Genomic DNA, 17,188 nt, shown 5'->3' on the forward strand with positions numbered 1-17,188 from the left:
GATATATGTGTACATTTACATTCTTATTTTACCCCGCTTTATGCTTCTTTATGCTAATCGGATACTAATGGAAGATATGTTGTGCATTCAAATACAAGGGTGCGATGTGTATCCAAGAATATATTACTTATGTTTCAAATTCAAATGTTTTCACACAGAAAACTGTTTCATATGAACTGCTTTTTATTTTTTGTCTTTGTGAAGCTTCGATGTTCGTAACTTTGATTATTGAATCAGTGATGGTGTTTATTGTTTCATAATTTATTAACATTCTTCACGATTTTATTAACAGAGTGTAAAAACAGTGTAAGGAAATCTTCCAAATGTTTATTTCCCAAGTGAACGCTAAGATCGAAATATTAATCTGCTTTTTCTTTTCAGTGAAAATGTTGAAACTCTTAAGTTATTGTCACAGATCTTACTAACGACAATGAAAAGATTCAATTTGTTTATTATCTTTCGTTCAATAGGGTCGAAATTACAACGTGACAAATGATTTAGGTTTAGTCCTTATTCACAGAAATGTAACATTGCCCTTGTACCAATTTCTTTCGCTTTTGATGCAAGGATATAGAAATTAAGTTTTTGTATTGAGATTGAATAGCTACACAGAATATCTGCATTATCTGGTTGATTAATTTTGGGTAAAGTTAAAGACAATTTAATTGATTAAGTAACTTGGAAAGTTTACGGTCAACCTAACATGGGGTTTTTGATTTAATTAACCAAAGTTCATACAAAAACGGTTACGAGTTTTACTGTAGCTGACAAATATTCCCGATAATATTTTTCAAAGATATACAATGTTCAAATTTTTCCGCCAGGAAGTTTCTTCTTATACTTTTTTCTTCTAACTATATTCGTCGGAAGGGTAAATGTCAAAATTTAACTTCATAAAAGAAAGAAATATACCTTAATTCTCTACGGTAAAATTACGACGAGGGGTTTGCAGCGTTAAGACGATCGCCTCCAGATGATGACGTCTTGACTGAGCGCTGTGGCCTGAACCTCAAGATGGTCCTGGTTATACTGGCTCTGAGTCCAGACGCCAGAGCCTCGTTAGTCTGCAAGAATGCAGTCCAGTGTGTACTAAGTGTCGAGTGCCTTCTGAAGAGGCCACACCTTTGTATACCATTTAATGCGTAATGCGATTTTAAACGAACTTTAGGTAATGTAGGTAGCGGCCTTCCTGAAAGCGATCAAGTGCCACCTACTTCCACGTAGGACATTGTTACAGGTTAACGAGGCACTGTTGTTTGGACCCACAGCCAGTATAATCTTCTGAAAGTTTGTGTTTTGTCCTGTCATCAACTTCATCTCATCACCAGTCATCCCCCATCTTCGCGATTAGACAAAAGTTGAAGAAAAGCAAACTAAAACAAATCAATAAATCATTAAATGAACACAGTATTCGTGGCAGGATATGAACAATTCGCCGAACTTTTGCAACACATTGGGAGCGTGGTGACTCGGGCTGAAACTTGTCTTGAGGAATGAGATTTGAGTTTCTGTTTCAAGTCCACTTTATGCACAGATAGGCTGATCTGGACTGCATCTAAAGTTTCAAGTTGGATCCGAACCACCTGTTCTTGAGGAATTAATTTTCCAGGGAAAGATATATGAAGAGAGATCCAGACGTAGGTTGTCAAGTACATGAATGGATGAAATTAAACATTTTACCGGAAAAGCTCCACAGATTTCATTGAAAGATGAAAGTCGTGTAAGTCTCTTGGAAATGCTGTCTCGTCTCGAAAATATTCGTTTGTCTCATGACACATGGTCAATCTCGTCTCGTCTCGAATTTTTAAAAGCCTGTCCCGTCTCGTCCCGTGGACAACACTATCGACCTCACTCCATGCGACCTTTTTTTTTATGTGGAGTTCTGTTCAAGATTGTGTTTACGTATCTAGAGATTTACCAGACCTTTGACCAATAATCCTGGATGCAGTTGCTACCATCGACGTTGATGTTGGAACCTGTGTGGCAAGAGGTAGATCACAGGATAGGATTGACGTGTGTTGAGTAAGCAACAGCCAACATTTCTAAGGCAGGTTATTTGATATTTACTCTTTTCACTGATATACTCTCGTCCCTGTGGGCGACCTCCGAAATCCCGGTGGGGCTTATGAAACGCCCTGTGGAAAAAACTAAAGCCATCCGGCCAAAGAACACACCCAGACTTTTCGTATCCAAATGTCAAGAGTTTCCAACTACAAAAAAGCGGTGTTGCCACACGACAAGTTGTAGATGACATATTTTCCTGTCAACATGCACCCTTCGCTCGCGTTTCAGGGAGAGGCAGAGGATCGGCGACCGTTAGGCTTAGTTGCGCCTTGGCCTTGTTGGTGGTGCCTATGCCATCGGTTTTGCTGTCAGGCATAAGTTTAACAAAGCAGAATACCACAACAATTTCCCCTCATTATGACAACCGGACCTGCCTTTCGACGGAAAATACAAAAATAGAACTTGAAGTTTGTCCTCTAAGCGACCAGGCTGTCTCTCAGAAGGACTGGTCTCCTCCACTCTACCGAAGTCAACCTGGTCTTACGTAAGAGGTGCATGCACGCCGACCTGCTCGCGGCCTTCACCCGCGCTCCCGATTCAATTAGCCAAGCTAGGCACGTCACAGCACGCTGATGGCCGGCTACCAAAGGTCGCGGACTCCGGCCACAGGCGGGCATTGTAGTTCCCGTCGCCTTGCCCTCTTTCCAAGAGGCGAACGACTTCTGTCACCCGTTCCTTCCGAGCCACGGGAGAGGAGTTGGCGCGGCGACCAACCGCGAAGGAGCAGGGCTAAAATTGGAGGTTTATTTCCTTCTCCACGCCGCTCGACGTCTTCCTGGACGTCACGAACGGGCCTACAGTCTAGAGCTGTAGTCCCAAAATTTCCACAGAGCATACGTAGAACGAGAATGATTCACAGGAGGAAGTAAAGGACCGATTTATAGCGGCAGATAGGGCCTATTGTGGACTACAGATATATTTTAAGACCACAATATTGTCCAGAAAAATTAAATAACACTTTACAAGACACTGATAAGACCTGTATTGACGTATGCTGCGGGAACTTGCAGGAGCAATTCAAAAAAAGATAAACGGTTGATGGAGATTTTGAAGGAAATATAGGGTGAGCATAAAAGAAAGACAGATTAAACGCTTTATAAATCGAAAACTGTTTGTTTTCTCAGGAAGCATTTAGTACTGATTTGTAGAGAAAGTGTTAAAGTTTACGATCTCAATTTTTCATTTCTTTTCGTGACGTCAGCATCACGTGAGCTCCCTTGACGTCAGTCGAGCAATATGACCGCTAACCAGGTAGAAAGGGCTTTCTGTGTGCTTGAATTTGCAAAAACAAATTACTGTTGTACAGTGTCGTTTTAGAACACGGTATGGCAAACAACCACCCACAAGGCAGTCAGTCATCTACGATTGTAGCCAGAAATTTAAGGAAACTGGCTGTCTGTACAAAGGGACAAGTCCTGGAGACTGGACTATCGCATGGATATCTGTCGTGTTACAAAAAGGTCACACACAGAACATATGTAACTTAGCCATGTAAACTTCAGTATCTTCCAACCATGGTAAGTATTTCAGCCATTTTATTAAAACTCTCGTTTCGTAAAACTTTAAAACTGTCTATCTCGTTTAGGCATGTGAGAGTGAACCCGCAAAGCGTGATGTTGGATAACCCAGGTGGACAGAGGAAGCGAGGAAGACCTAAATTAAGAAAGGTGGATGTAGTATGAGGACGTTCGGAAGCTCCAGTCCAGAAATTGGAAAGTTGAGGCACAGACTAGAGATAGATGGAGACAAATCACGGAGTTCATCAGTGGACAGACAGTAGCGGCGTAAGAAGATGAAGAATACGCAAGAGGAAGAAAAACAGAGAGGAAGGAGAGAAATAAAGAAGCAAGGCAGAAAAATGAATCTTGTATATACACTAAGTTTCGTGTAACGTTAAGTGGAGACTTTATTTGCCCATTAACTTTGGATTATGTTTCCGTGAAATAAAAGGTGCGGCAATGAATCGGGCGATTTCAAATGCTCCAAAATAATGCAGAACAAAGAATACTTAATTAAGACAAAATGAACTACATATTTCACTGAAGGAGAAATACCAAAATAATATCTTTACGTTTCATGTTATTTGAAAATAACATCACTACGATGGCCTGCATTTCGTTCCACGCACTATATATCAATCTTTAGGTACGAATATGAGCCACCTCTTCCCGGATCCGATCATTAACTTCACTGAGGGTGCGTGGTGGTTGGTTCCCTTTTTTGCTTTCAAATCTGCTGCTTTTATCAATGTCCTGACCCGCCCCCCCCCCCTTTACCCCTGCGAAAGTTTCTGGTGACGTCCTTGCCAGTAACTGTAAACGAGTTAGGCTCACTTTAATGACGGAAGGATTTCCTTTAACACTTTTGCTGGAATAAATGCTACATATATGCGTTTCAAAAATTGTATAGCAGATAGTACCTACTTTACACGGAAGCATTTGATGTAAAATTTCGGTAAGCTTTTGCGATTACAATGTATAACATATACAGCACGAAAGGAATGTCGAGTTACACCATCTATGGTGAGTGCAAGGTGTTTACAATTGAAACAACTAATATATTCTTCCATATGTGTACTGTATACGTTATAAAGTATGTATTTAAGCAGCGCCATTGATTTGTACTTAATACATTTTAATACGAAACGTCATTCCTCTCGGTTATCGGCTTTTAAAAATGTGAAGTGATACGTTGTTTACATGTCACTCGGCCGCCATTATCTGCACTCATGACCTAGAGGTCGCTTCTGATTGGTTATGCTACGAAAAATGCTACGGAAATAGGACGGATCCTATCCTTGAGAAATGCCATGAAATATGCCATGGCATCTGAAATGCCGTAAGATTTTTCACTTTACACGGTAACATTTTGGTCATGGCGTAAATGTTAAGGAAAATGCTTTCGTATAAAGCAGGCCTAACTTACTAAAATGAGTAACTAAGTTACTTTTGTAACTCTGATCGATCACCTCATCGTTGCGATTAGCCTAGAGAGGGAGAAGCGACGTAAAAATAAGAAAAATGCAAGGAATCGCAAACACGCCTCGTGACGACCTCTCTTGGCACGGTCGCTGCTCTGGGTGTCGCAGCGTCCTTTCCAGAATCATCAGATAACATCTCCTCCTCGCTCTCCGCTGTTTATCACAATCCCGTGTTCCGGGGAATCTCCCTTCCCTGTTTCCAGGAAGCCATCGATTCCTGCAACAGCCGGAAAATTCTCTCGTCTTATTCGGGTTACGCGTGCTCCGACTCGTAACAGGGCTTTAATACTGCGGAACATCCTCGGGTGTCCACGTACTGCCCTCTGCTTATTTTCCTGCCTCTTCAGGATAAACACGACGGGGGAGAAGAGAGACGTGTGGATGAAAGAGTTCGGAACTAACCACGCAGTAACGTCCGTGCCTCGCGTGGAAGTTTGGCAGAGCGCGACTTCCGTGGGGGGGGGGGGGGGGAGTGGTTAGTACAGGGATCCCGGATTTGAATTAGGGATGGTCAAATCCAAATAAAATTTTATCCGGATATCGGATAATTTTATCTGGATTTCAAATATTTGAATATGGATATTCTGATATCCGCATTATTTAATCATTATCTGAATTATCCGGATATCCGAATGTGTGAATTATCCGGACACTTTTTATCGTTTACCCGTTTTACGGTCTATCCACATATTCTGTTATTCGTCATTTTCGAATTTCACTGTACGTTTTTTCCACAAATTCTTCATCAAATCTGTTCTATCCGCACATCAGAATTCCCCGGATACGGATTATCTGTTGCATCCGAAACGGATATTGCCTAGGCATGAGCGTTTCTTTTGAGTGTCCCTTCATCCAATTAATCACCATCACTCATCCTCATCGTTGCGTTTAGCCAATAGTGACAGAAAAGCGAGGTAAAATAACCTAATTCAAGCAATCACAGAGAGAGTAGAAAGAAAGGAAGCATACCTCACTCACTCACACACACACACACACACATGATGAGCGATGAAAAATAAGATGAAGCACATAGAGTGAAATGTACAATTAATGTTATTAATGCATATGGTTTTTTAACCGCAAGCAACATTTTACACAATCCGTGCATTTACCTTTCATTCACATTACCGACATATTTTCAATCAACAAAACAGAATTTATTTATTGACATTTTACTTGGGATTACCGCTAAGCAGTTTTTCTCATATCTATAAAACAGAATATACCATGACAACGTGCAAGTTTTCTTCTTCTTCTTAACAGTGTAATATAAACCTATCAAAACACACACAGAAACAAGACATTATCCTACGTTTGTTGGTATGATTTCGATATTGTCATTAGTAAAATATATATGAAGTCAAAATGTATTGCTTATCTTCGTTGCCATACCAACCCCGCTGGAAAACAACCGATTCTTAATAATTATGTACTAAGGTGAATTCTCTTATCACGTGGGGAAATCTGGTTCATAGCGTACCTCATTGCCACGTGGGAGACCCAGGTTCGATTGCCGTATTTGATGATCATCTCAGTTGGGAATCTTCCCAACAATGTCGCTGCATAAAGCGTTCCTGGGGTTGATTGATTGATTTATTTGGTGTTTTAAGTCCACTTTATGCACAATAAGGCTAATCGGGACTGGACCTACAGCTTAATGTGGGATCCGAACCACTATGTGTCTCCACCAGGTATCGAACCCGGGACCCTTTGATTACAAGGCGACGACGTTACCACTGCGCCATCGGGGAGGCGCTCGTAATGGTTGTGGCAACCCTGGCGAGAGGGACGAAGGCATTTGGAGCGTGGTGTTGATCACATTCGCTAAAATGGCCGCCATGGAGAATGAGTGGGACACTACCCGACGCTCCCTACGTACATTCATGGCAGGGTGCAATGCACAAAGGAGAGCTTTACCTCCACGTGCGATAAGGCAAGAAGACCGAAGCAACAGTACCACAAGTGGTTAAAAACGGCAAAAATTATTTACGTTACCGCGTTTTGCTTGAAATTCGCTGTCAACACACCTGCTGAGAAAAGTGAAGCAACGGAGCTATATTTACACAAGTGGTCCAGCTGCTTCCAGGCGATATGTTTACGTGGAAGTGACGTCATAGTCATAACACGCGGCGCGCTGAAAGAATGAAATAACAGATCCCGCTGCGAAATGTATCCGGATTAAGGCAACGTTAGCGGATGGCATTAGGCTGGTTCGTGGGTGCCAACGCGGGAAAGGTTGTTCCTATTACGTCATCTGCCTTTTGTCTGAGATGCCACTCTCCGAGGAAAAGGAGGGCATGCCCTCTTTTCATTCCGTCCGGCACGCGTTTTGAAAAAATTGTCAAATGTCCGGCATTTTGCCCATCACCGGGGCACATAGCGAGTCGATATTTTTAAAAATACCGGAGCTTCAATATTATAAAAAATATCGACATCGACGGTACGGATATTATTAATATCGACGATGGCCGTAACAAAAAACTGTGCGCTTGACGTAACTTGTACAGTGGGATGCACAAGAATTGCCCGGAAAATTACTATTTTATCAAGTTCCTACGTACGTATGCTGGTTTTTGTGGTTCTATTTGAAGCTCTCACTGAATAAAGCTGAGAGAGTAAATATGGTGATGGACAAATTGGTTGCTAATACTTACGCATCCCACTCTACGTGACGAATGCAACACCGCACTACCACTCAATCTAGCTAATGAAAGCAACAATGAAAGCAAACCACACTATAATTCACGTGAATGCTCCAGAAGGAATTCTAAGCAAATGTAATTCTTCAGATTTTGGAATATCATAGCGGTTTTTCGAAAGGAAAGGAAAATTCGAGATCAGCTGCTCTGGCGTTGGTAAAAGGTACAGCTAAACCTTACAAATTCTAGAAGTATTTTGCGAACACTGCTCTGCCAGTAATCGGCTTCAACGAAGACAAAGGTTCAGTAAAGTACACATTACTGCAGATGCTTCACGGAGGAATATCTTATCTCGCCTGTCAAAACGTAATTCTCAATAGAAGGATTTCTCAACATTGAGTACGCCCGCCATATTGGTTTCTGAACACCATTATCGCTGCCGCCATGGCAACGAGATAAAAACTGATCATTTGTGCGATTGTCAGCTGTGTTCAAGTACTAAGAAACACTGAACTGAAGAGATTCCCAAGCGATCGATCTAAATTTAGTTTGGTTGGACACTTACGTCGTTCGTTTGTACCACGAGGTTAATCGTGACACGTGAAAGTTTGACGAAATGGGGACAGAAACGTACTTTAACCCTTTCACGTGTCAAAATCATACATGTTTTTCTTTTATTTATTTATTTCATGGATGATTCCAAATACAGTATTAGTAATTTTACATTGCAAAGTACTAAGCAGAAAATAAACTAAAATTACATGCGATAAAGTGACATACACATTTTTACACAACCCCTAAAACATGTATTTTCAAAAATGTCTTATTTGGTTTGCTAAAATTTTATATTTGCTGGGTAGTCTGTGGAACACGGAACGATGGATGAGGAATAATCTTCATTGATTGATCTTACTTCGTTTTCCTGCCACTTTTGGGCAAATCGCGAAGATCAGGATGAGATATGATATGATGAAATTGATAAGGGGACACTCACAAAGAACACCCAGGCCCGGATTTGAACTCGGGACCGCTGGCGCCGTAGCGCGCTGTTCTATCCAATCCGCCACGGAGATCGGCGAGGAATAATCTTGGGAAAGGGAAAGTTGAGTGTTTAGGGTGGTGCGAGGCGCCTCCTGAAGAAGGCTGTCATTTCTGATGTTGCCATTGGCTATTTTAAGAAGGAATATATGGTCTGCCAGTTTAGGTCTCTCGCAAGGAGTGTGGAACACGGAACACGGTCCTGTTGCAAGTGTTTTGTAGATGGCCAAGAAGAAATTTAGAACAAAATTCAGTCTATCTAAATTTGAGGGGCGTGCGATGTAATAGATCGGAAAGCAGTATTCAATTCTAGGTGAAACGAAACATTTGTAAAAATTGCTGAGAGCAGACAGGTTGTTTATTTTAGTAAAACGGTAGACCATACGCATGGAACCCTTAGTGACCGCGGATTTGCTCATCAAATATGACGCCCAGGTCCTTCTGTGCGGCAACTCTTTGAACACAATTATGTTCCATGTTTAAATGTTTTTTAAGGAAAACGTCATCGTAGAACATTATTGAGAATTAAATTTCAAGTTCCACATTTCAAACCACTTTATTATGGAATCTAAATTATTTTGCAAAATGTCAGTGTCATTTGTAATGTTACTATATAGTTTGCAATCGTCAGCGAACAAAAGAAGGTTTCCACAGGAGTCGGAAAGATATTGTGGAAGATCATCAAGGTACAGGATGAAGGTACATGGTCAAGTGGAAGAAAAGGCTCCACAGCCTTAACTTCGCCATGTAAAAGAAGACGAAATAAATAAAAAGAACAGCTTCAAGAACACTGCCTTCAGGTACACCAGAAGATACAGCTTGATAAGAACAGGTTCCAGAAAATAAATACTTTTGTTCTCAGTTTAGAAATACGGTTTGAACAGAAAGAGAAATTTTCCATGAATAGTGAATCGGTTAGATAAATTCATGAGGTAGGTAATTGTGGTTTACAGAGTCGTTTGAAATATATACATACACACACACACACACACACACACGTGGAAGTTTGCAGATAAAGAGTTGATAGCGTTGGTAATAAAATGCTTAAGTTGGTTAAGCAGGAGTTGTGCGATAAGAAGTCAGCCCAACATCCAGCTCATCAGGGATGAGCAAAATTTCGTAATAAAAATAAAATACACGAAATGGGGTACTGAAGAATATGACGAGAAACGTGAGCAGCAGTGATTTAACCGCACAGATCCTAGCACACACAAAAAATGTCATCATCAGCCCTTCAAGTTGTTCACAAAGGCGCAGTGGTAGCACCGTCGCCTTATAATCAAGGGGTCATGGGCTCGATACCCGGTGGAGGCACATAGTGGTTCCGATCCTACTGTAGGTCCAGTGCCGATTAGCCTTTCTGTGCATAAAGTGAATTTAAAAGAACAATTTAAATGTAATATAATACAAGATCATATCTCTACAGGTAATATCTTCTGAATCACTCTCACGAAATAAATCTCCAGGTTCAGTTTTTCCACATTTTCTTATGCACGTTACTTCAAAAAATATAATATTGTATCTGGCTACTTGATAGTTAATGCGATTTATAAAGTGAAAACATCTTCTTTACTATGTGGTTACTGATTATTATAGTAAACAGAGAGAGAGAGAGAGAGAGAACGGGACATCTCAAATGAAAGAAATAGCTTATTATTTTGAAACACTGATATTATTTTAATAATACTGTGGCGGAGTGGTTAGCACATCGCGCTATGACGCCAGGTGTTTCGGGTTCGAATCCCGGCCTAGGCACGGATGGTTGAGAGTCCATTCATCAATTTCATCATATCTTCACTCATCCCCATTTTCGCAAATTAGTCAAAAAGTGGCACAAGAAGCGAAGCCGGCCACACCATGCGTCGAATGCCATGCACATCAAGCAACTCTTGAATCATTCTGGCTCGATGTGGTCGAGCGTTATCATCTACCAGCCTGAAGCCATCCCCCACAGTTGTAGAGAAACCTGCTACCACGGGTTCGAGAATAGCGTTTCTGTACATCAGACCAGTCATGTGACACTGAAGAGGAATTAGGGGCGTACGTCGACCAAACATGATTCCACCCCCAAAACATGATGGAGCCCCCCTGCTGCTGGTGTCGTTCCTGGATGAAGGGCTCGTTCAATCTATCATCTGATTGTCTCCAAACCCTTATGCTTTTGCTTAACGGGTGCAAACTGATGGTAACCTAATCTGTAAAGAGCGTGTGCCCCCACTGTTCCTGACTCCATTCACTGTGCATTGTTGCCCACCTTACACGGTCTCTCTTATGGTGTGGATTAAGAGGAACCTCGGGTATGAGTTTTCTTGACGTCAATCCTTCCTCATGAAGTCGATTCCGCACTGTCTGATTGGAAACATTCGCTCCTGAGGTCCTCCGCAGATCTTGGCACAAACTGGTAGCAGTTGCAGTGGGTCAACGACGTGCCGAAATCACCACGTACCGATCATCCCTGCGTGTTGTTTTGCGTGGCCGCCCTGTCCTTGGTCGATCAGCAACTGATTGTGTCTCCCTGAACCTCTTCCACAGTCGAGAGACATCACCTTGGCTCACTGCAACACGGGCAGCTACGTCTACTTGTCGATATCCCTCTTGCAGCAGAGTCACAATTCGAATCCGGTCCGTAGCAGAAACGGTTGCTCGAGGCATGTCGCCCTTCGTTTTCCACCTGGTCTCTGTAAAGTAAAAAAAAAAAAAAGTAAAGTGTTCCCCTGTGCATAGCACCACGCCATGAAGGCGTATAGGGGGTGTGGGGGTAACGCCCCACACTTTCTTGATCCGGTCGTGAGTGGGGGTGATGTGATCAGCATCACGCCCCTAACCGCCTTTACCCCCCAGGGTTTCCCCCAGGTACCCATGTTATTCGACGCTGGGTGGGCGCCGGGGCCGCTTTCACCGTTAGAAAAGTTCCCGGATTTGAACCGGCCGGGGATCGAACCCGGGACCTTGAGCATGGTAGTCAGACGCGTTACCGACTGAGCCACCGCGGCCACCTGGTCTCTGTGCAGTTTCCAACTCAAAAGTGCGGATAAGACACGGACAATGCCTCCCATCGGGTTGCTTTCAAATCTGCTCAGGGATCATTTGGCAAATTCTGCCCTCCATCTGCTGAACATCAAACTCACTTGTGGCATTATGTCGGTTTCTGTCTCGGGTGTTGCTCACATAATGAACATTGTATACCTTTTGGGGATATCGCGACTCAAACCGCATGCAATCATAATATGCAAAACTTTTTTTGAGCACTGTAAGTATGGTCACAATGATAGGAAAACCTGTGCTAAAGTGATAACGAATACAGATTTCATATTCATATACCCAATAGTTTGTGAAAAACGAACGTGAAGTTACGACAATTAGGCTAACATTATCCATATATGCAATGACATTCGCCTTCAGGTACACTCAAATAAATTAGCCTTCATATAAGAAAGTTCAGGCAGCCCTCATGTGAAGGAAGCAGTGAAATGTATTTTCGGGTGATCAATATTTTTACATAGTTCCCTAACTTTAACAATCTTACATTCACTTTCCCGTTTTCCAGAGCAGTGGGAAATTTCGAATACAACACCAAAGGGTGCGAGAGGGACGCGTGGTTTCACTCAGCTCCGTTACACGAGGATGCCCAGAGAAGAAACAACACACTCGCCTGAAACGTGAAAAGGTGCGCGGAAGCATGTCATCAAATTCATCCCGAACAGAGATCCCGTGAATAATCTATTAAGTTAATTACATGCTCGGGAAGTTCCAATTCTTCCGCCGGCGGGAGCAAACGTCACATAATTAGTCAACTTGGAGAGGCCACGGCGCCCACCCCCCACCCCCGGCCGCCCGCCGTGAACTCTCCTGTAGCCGAGCGACTCATCTGCAAGCGACAATTATCGATTTCCACAACACCCACTCGCCAAAATTTCTTTCTCGTTATTCACCCTCCTCCCCTACACCACTTTCGTTCCAGGAAAGCCTCCAGAGGTTACGGCAGTATGACGCATTAGTGGACGTATACGAGTAGCGTGCAATGTTGATTGAGCACATTACCAATTGTCTGGTGCTTTCAATCTTGGGTAGCCGCGGTGGTCTAGTCGGTACGGGGTACAGTAGTCTCGCCGTTTAATGATATCGGCACGCGAAACAAAACAAAAGCCGACCTCCGTGGCGAAGTGGTTAGCACAGACCGCTACGATGCCAGGGGTCCCGGGTTCGAATCCCGGTTCGGACATGGATGTCTGTGTTTGTCTGTATTGAATGAAAATATCGAGGGGCAACAACCCTATGGGTTAAGGCGGTGGGAGCGTGGTGCTAAGCACATCACCTCGAAAATTGCCCAGATTGAGAATGTGTGCGGCCTTATATGTGTCTTCATGGCACGGTGCCTTACCTTTAACCCTATCTTACTGACGGGAAGGGGAATGTGTTGCTAACCCCACCACCTCTTGTTTCTCAAATTTTTAACAGGGAACATTTTTATAAAAAAAACTTTCGCAATGCTTCTCTATTACTTTGTTCATAAAATTATAAAGGTAAGGTACGTAGGAGGCAAATTCGTGTGTGGGCCTATAAACACCACCCCACGTGACATGCCAGTGACAGTGTGCAATTGGTTGGAAATGATGGCAATTTTTGTAATTATTATAATTACTATATAATTGCAGGTATATATACAAAGAAGCATTCATTCAACATTTTTTTTTTTTTTTTTTGAGGTTCAGTGAATGATAAAATATGTTATACTCATGCCATAATCGGTTCTTGTTTTCTATTAATGATGGTAATTCTTACATAACTGCACCTATATAAACAACAAAGGAAGCAGTGATTCAATAACAAAATGCTTACTTCAATTTTATGGAGATAAAAAATATGTGGGCCCTTTTAGGTCATCCGCCCCTCAAGTAGTTTCTTGGACGGTACGAGTAAGCCAGGTTTAACTACGGTGGTGCTTCGTATAACGAACGCAATTCGTTCCAGGCGAGACGCTGTTTCCCGTAAGCTACTTCAGGAATAATTTTAAACCGTTACCGAGACCAATCCAAAATCGTGAAACATCGTTGCAGGGAACATCAAAAACACTAACAATGTCGAAAATGCTAGAAATTTAGCAACTTATAAGTAACAGAAAATACAGTACGTACGCCAACACTTATAAAAAAATATATACACTACAATATGTGTCTACGTACAGGATCTTTTGTTCATTGTTATTTTGGCTTTCAACGCTTTGGTCGGGCTTTCTATTAGTGCATTTATAACAATCGATTTTTACCTGAATTGTAGCTAGATCGCTGATTGTGTATAAATTACAGTACCTCGAGCGCCTGCTGAGGGGTTAATCATGCGTGACGATATTCGCATGCGGTTCCTAATGCGAGACATTTTCCAGCCCGTGTGCACGTTCGTTATGAGTTGGGTTGTTTGAGTTGGTGTTTTAAGTCCACTTTATGCACAGTAAGGCTAATCGGGACTGGACCTACAGTTTAAAGTGGGATCCGAACCACTTGTGCCTCCACCGGGTATCGAACCCGGGACCCCTTGATTACAAGGCAATGACGCTACCACTGCGCCATGGGGGAGGCCCACGTTCGTTATGAGAGGAACCATTCTAACATTACCTCCTCTCTTATCTCATCTTCAGGTGAGCTAATCTCTTCTTGCAGGTGGTTGGGAACGAACCCACGACAGATGTATCACACATCCGTTGCACTAGCCGACTACTCCAATTTTTGCTCCACTTAAGTTACTATTTCTAATTTTTGAGCAGAGGGGACCATATTTGCTTGACTTCTACGCTATGATTCACATACACAATACATACAAGAAGTTGGGGCGCGTAAGTACAGGGTAAGTCAAAAAGAATGAAATCAAACAAGGCACCAATATAAAGAAAAACTCTGGAAGTTTTCCTCACATGATTCACATTTCAATGATCCAATAAGGGAACCACATGACGTGCGGCAAACGTCCGAATGATAATCAAGCTCTTTGCCACACAAAAGACAGCATGTCGACCAGTGGCGTAGCAGCCGCCCCCGCAACGCCCGCAATGCGGGGGGCCCTCTGTCATCTCTCTTTGCATCCTGAAATTTTATGTAATCCCAGAAATTCAGCAGTTATGCCGCTTATTTAAAAAATGGATTTACGAAAAAGAAAGTTGGTTCCCAGTAACATGCGATAATAAGCAGAGGGGCCCGGGCAACTTGACATTATGGGTCTCCTCCGAAATTCAGAATTAAGTTACTTGCTCATAGATGGCAATCTCATACCTTTATAACTACATGGTTTTCGTAATAGTAGTGTAGTGTAGTGTAGTACAGTTGGAATCGAGTAGAAAGATTCAGTTGCTCAACCGGTCGATGCCTTATTGTTACACAATACCTAAACAAGCAAACTTGATAATTTATGACATTTTATACTACCAGTAATATTACGTGATATTTAAAATGTAACTTCCCACCAAATATTTTCAAGGGGGCCCTCCAAGCCTCAGTATGAGATTGAAATAAGATCCGAGATAAATTTCCCACATTGTCCACACCTATTACGTTTTTCTTCAAAGGGGCCCAAAAACTCAGGATGTTGAGCCCAGGGGCAATTTTCCCTTTGCCCTTAGGTCCAGTAGCCTCAATTCCGCCATGCAGGGTATACAAAGTATACAGTGCTCGAAGTGATCCAATCCCTCCAATAGGCATTTCATTGAGTGACAAATTTTCAGTGAATAAAGTCCAGTCGCTGCTTAATTTTCTATCTCTTGAGTCCGCCTCTACTTCTTAGCAGCAGATTGCAATTTGCCCTTTGATATTATGTCTCCATTGACAATGTAGAGGTCCTGTTCAATCCCCGTAACTGAAATGATAAGTTTGCTTGAGTATATAACTCAGTATTAGTATTAGAAGCGTAATTGTGAGCGGCTCTTTCGTTGAATCTTGGCCTGGCATAGCCAGAGGATGGCTTTTTGGGCTGAAGGTGCATCAACCTCAAGTCCAAGAAAGGGAGTGAATTTACCCAAACAATATTTTTTAAATATATGTGCATTATATGTAACCTAAATTAAAGAAAAAACTCTTCGAACAAAAAATACAAAGGATCACGAACAAAATAGTTGGCTGTGTGAAGCCTCCACCCTCCTTAAAAAAATAATCCTGGCTGTGTCACCTCTTTGAAGTAAGAGAAAATATTTCTAATTTCTTCATCAAGTTATTCGTCAGAGATTCAGACCACCCTGATTTCGTTTCGACACACTACTAAACTGATATATAGCCTAAGTCGATGTCGAAAAATGGGAAGGAAGGGTTAATTCATTTTACAACTTGGGGGGGGGGGGTTGCTAACTATTGTGCGTCTGTCCCACTCTGGCATCATCTCGATGTTTATTTTTTTCCACTGAGGAGGACGCCAATATTTTACTTGCAGGGGGACCCAGAGAACTGTGCTACGCCACTGATGTCGACTATGGTTTCGAAGACACTGACAATTCACCATTGTATCTCTGGCAGATCTTTTGGAAGGGGTGGAATATACACATTACTACAGTAACTCGTCCAGAAATGTCTTTGCACCAATGTGACTGAATCAGTCTTCACTAACTCCAACACACAATACGCCTTCTGCTGATCACGTGCCATTTTGCCACATTAGCGATCCTGGCGGAGCAGCGGCAAAGCTACATAAGCGTGCCAAGTGGCAATAAAACTTCCAGAGTTTTTCTTTATATTGATGCCATGTTTGATTTTCTATCATAAATAGTTACGCCATAATAGTTGTGTAAATTTGTTTCATTCTTTTTGACTTACCCTGTATATTAGTCGGTACAGACGAAAATTTCTTAGGCTTAGCAGAATAATAAAGATGTACTTACTGTGATCATCGGTGTGGTAAGCAGTCCCCACGCGAAGAACTCCAGGAAAATGACGACCAACGCATGGTACACACTGGGTTCCCCAATCCCTGATGTCTGCAAAGAGAATAAGGATATTAAAATGCATTCAACATATGCACTACGGCACTTGACAATTTGTGTGTGTGTGTGTGTGTGTGTGTGTGTAATAATGTTTCTTAGAATATAACTTCTTCAAATGTATCATATACAGTCAAAAGTCAGGTTACATACGAAGTTTTACTTGTCTCATTAATTGTCCGTGAATTGTTGAATGTCCAGTTGCCTGGTGCATGGATTGGTCACCGTGGTCCCCTTGAGTGGCCACCGCGGTCTCCAGACCAATAAATTTTGTCCTTTGGGGTAACTTAAAGGTTCATAAAAAGCAGCATCTGAAGGAACGCATTGTGTAATGTGCAGATGTGATTAAGATGGACGTTCTGACAAAGTTTCTGAAGAACTAGAAAGTTCAAGTGCACAAATGTATTGATGTTCAAGGTGCACACATTGAAGATATACTATACATCCCTATGTAGCATGACTTTTGACTCACCCTGTATAGTTAAAAGCAAGTTTGAAATTCGAGCAAATCAT

At 42.2% G+C, this 17,188-nt stretch overlaps 1 protein-coding gene across 9 annotated transcripts in view; it reads right to left on the reverse strand.

Annotated features, from left to right (window-relative positions):
* The window catches only part of LOC145996581 (solute carrier family 71 member 1), a 206,273-nt gene that overhangs the window by 119,047 nt on the left and 70,038 nt on the right, over positions 1-17,188 (reverse strand). For all 9 annotated transcript variants that reach the window (XM_083133104.1, XM_083133101.1, XM_083133103.1 and 6 more), the window contains exon 2: positions 16,577-16,672. In XM_083133104.1, coding sequence (XP_082989230.1) covers positions 16,577-16,672 — 96 coding nt within the window. The remainder of the gene's footprint in view (positions 1-16,576; positions 16,673-17,188) is intronic.

This window comes from Lepisma saccharinum, chromosome 12 (genome assembly GCF_977018435.1).
Source record: "Lepisma saccharinum chromosome 12, izLepSacc3.1, whole genome shotgun sequence".
In the NCBI taxonomy this organism is placed as follows: domain Eukaryota; kingdom Metazoa; phylum Arthropoda; class Insecta; order Zygentoma; family Lepismatidae; genus Lepisma; species Lepisma saccharinum.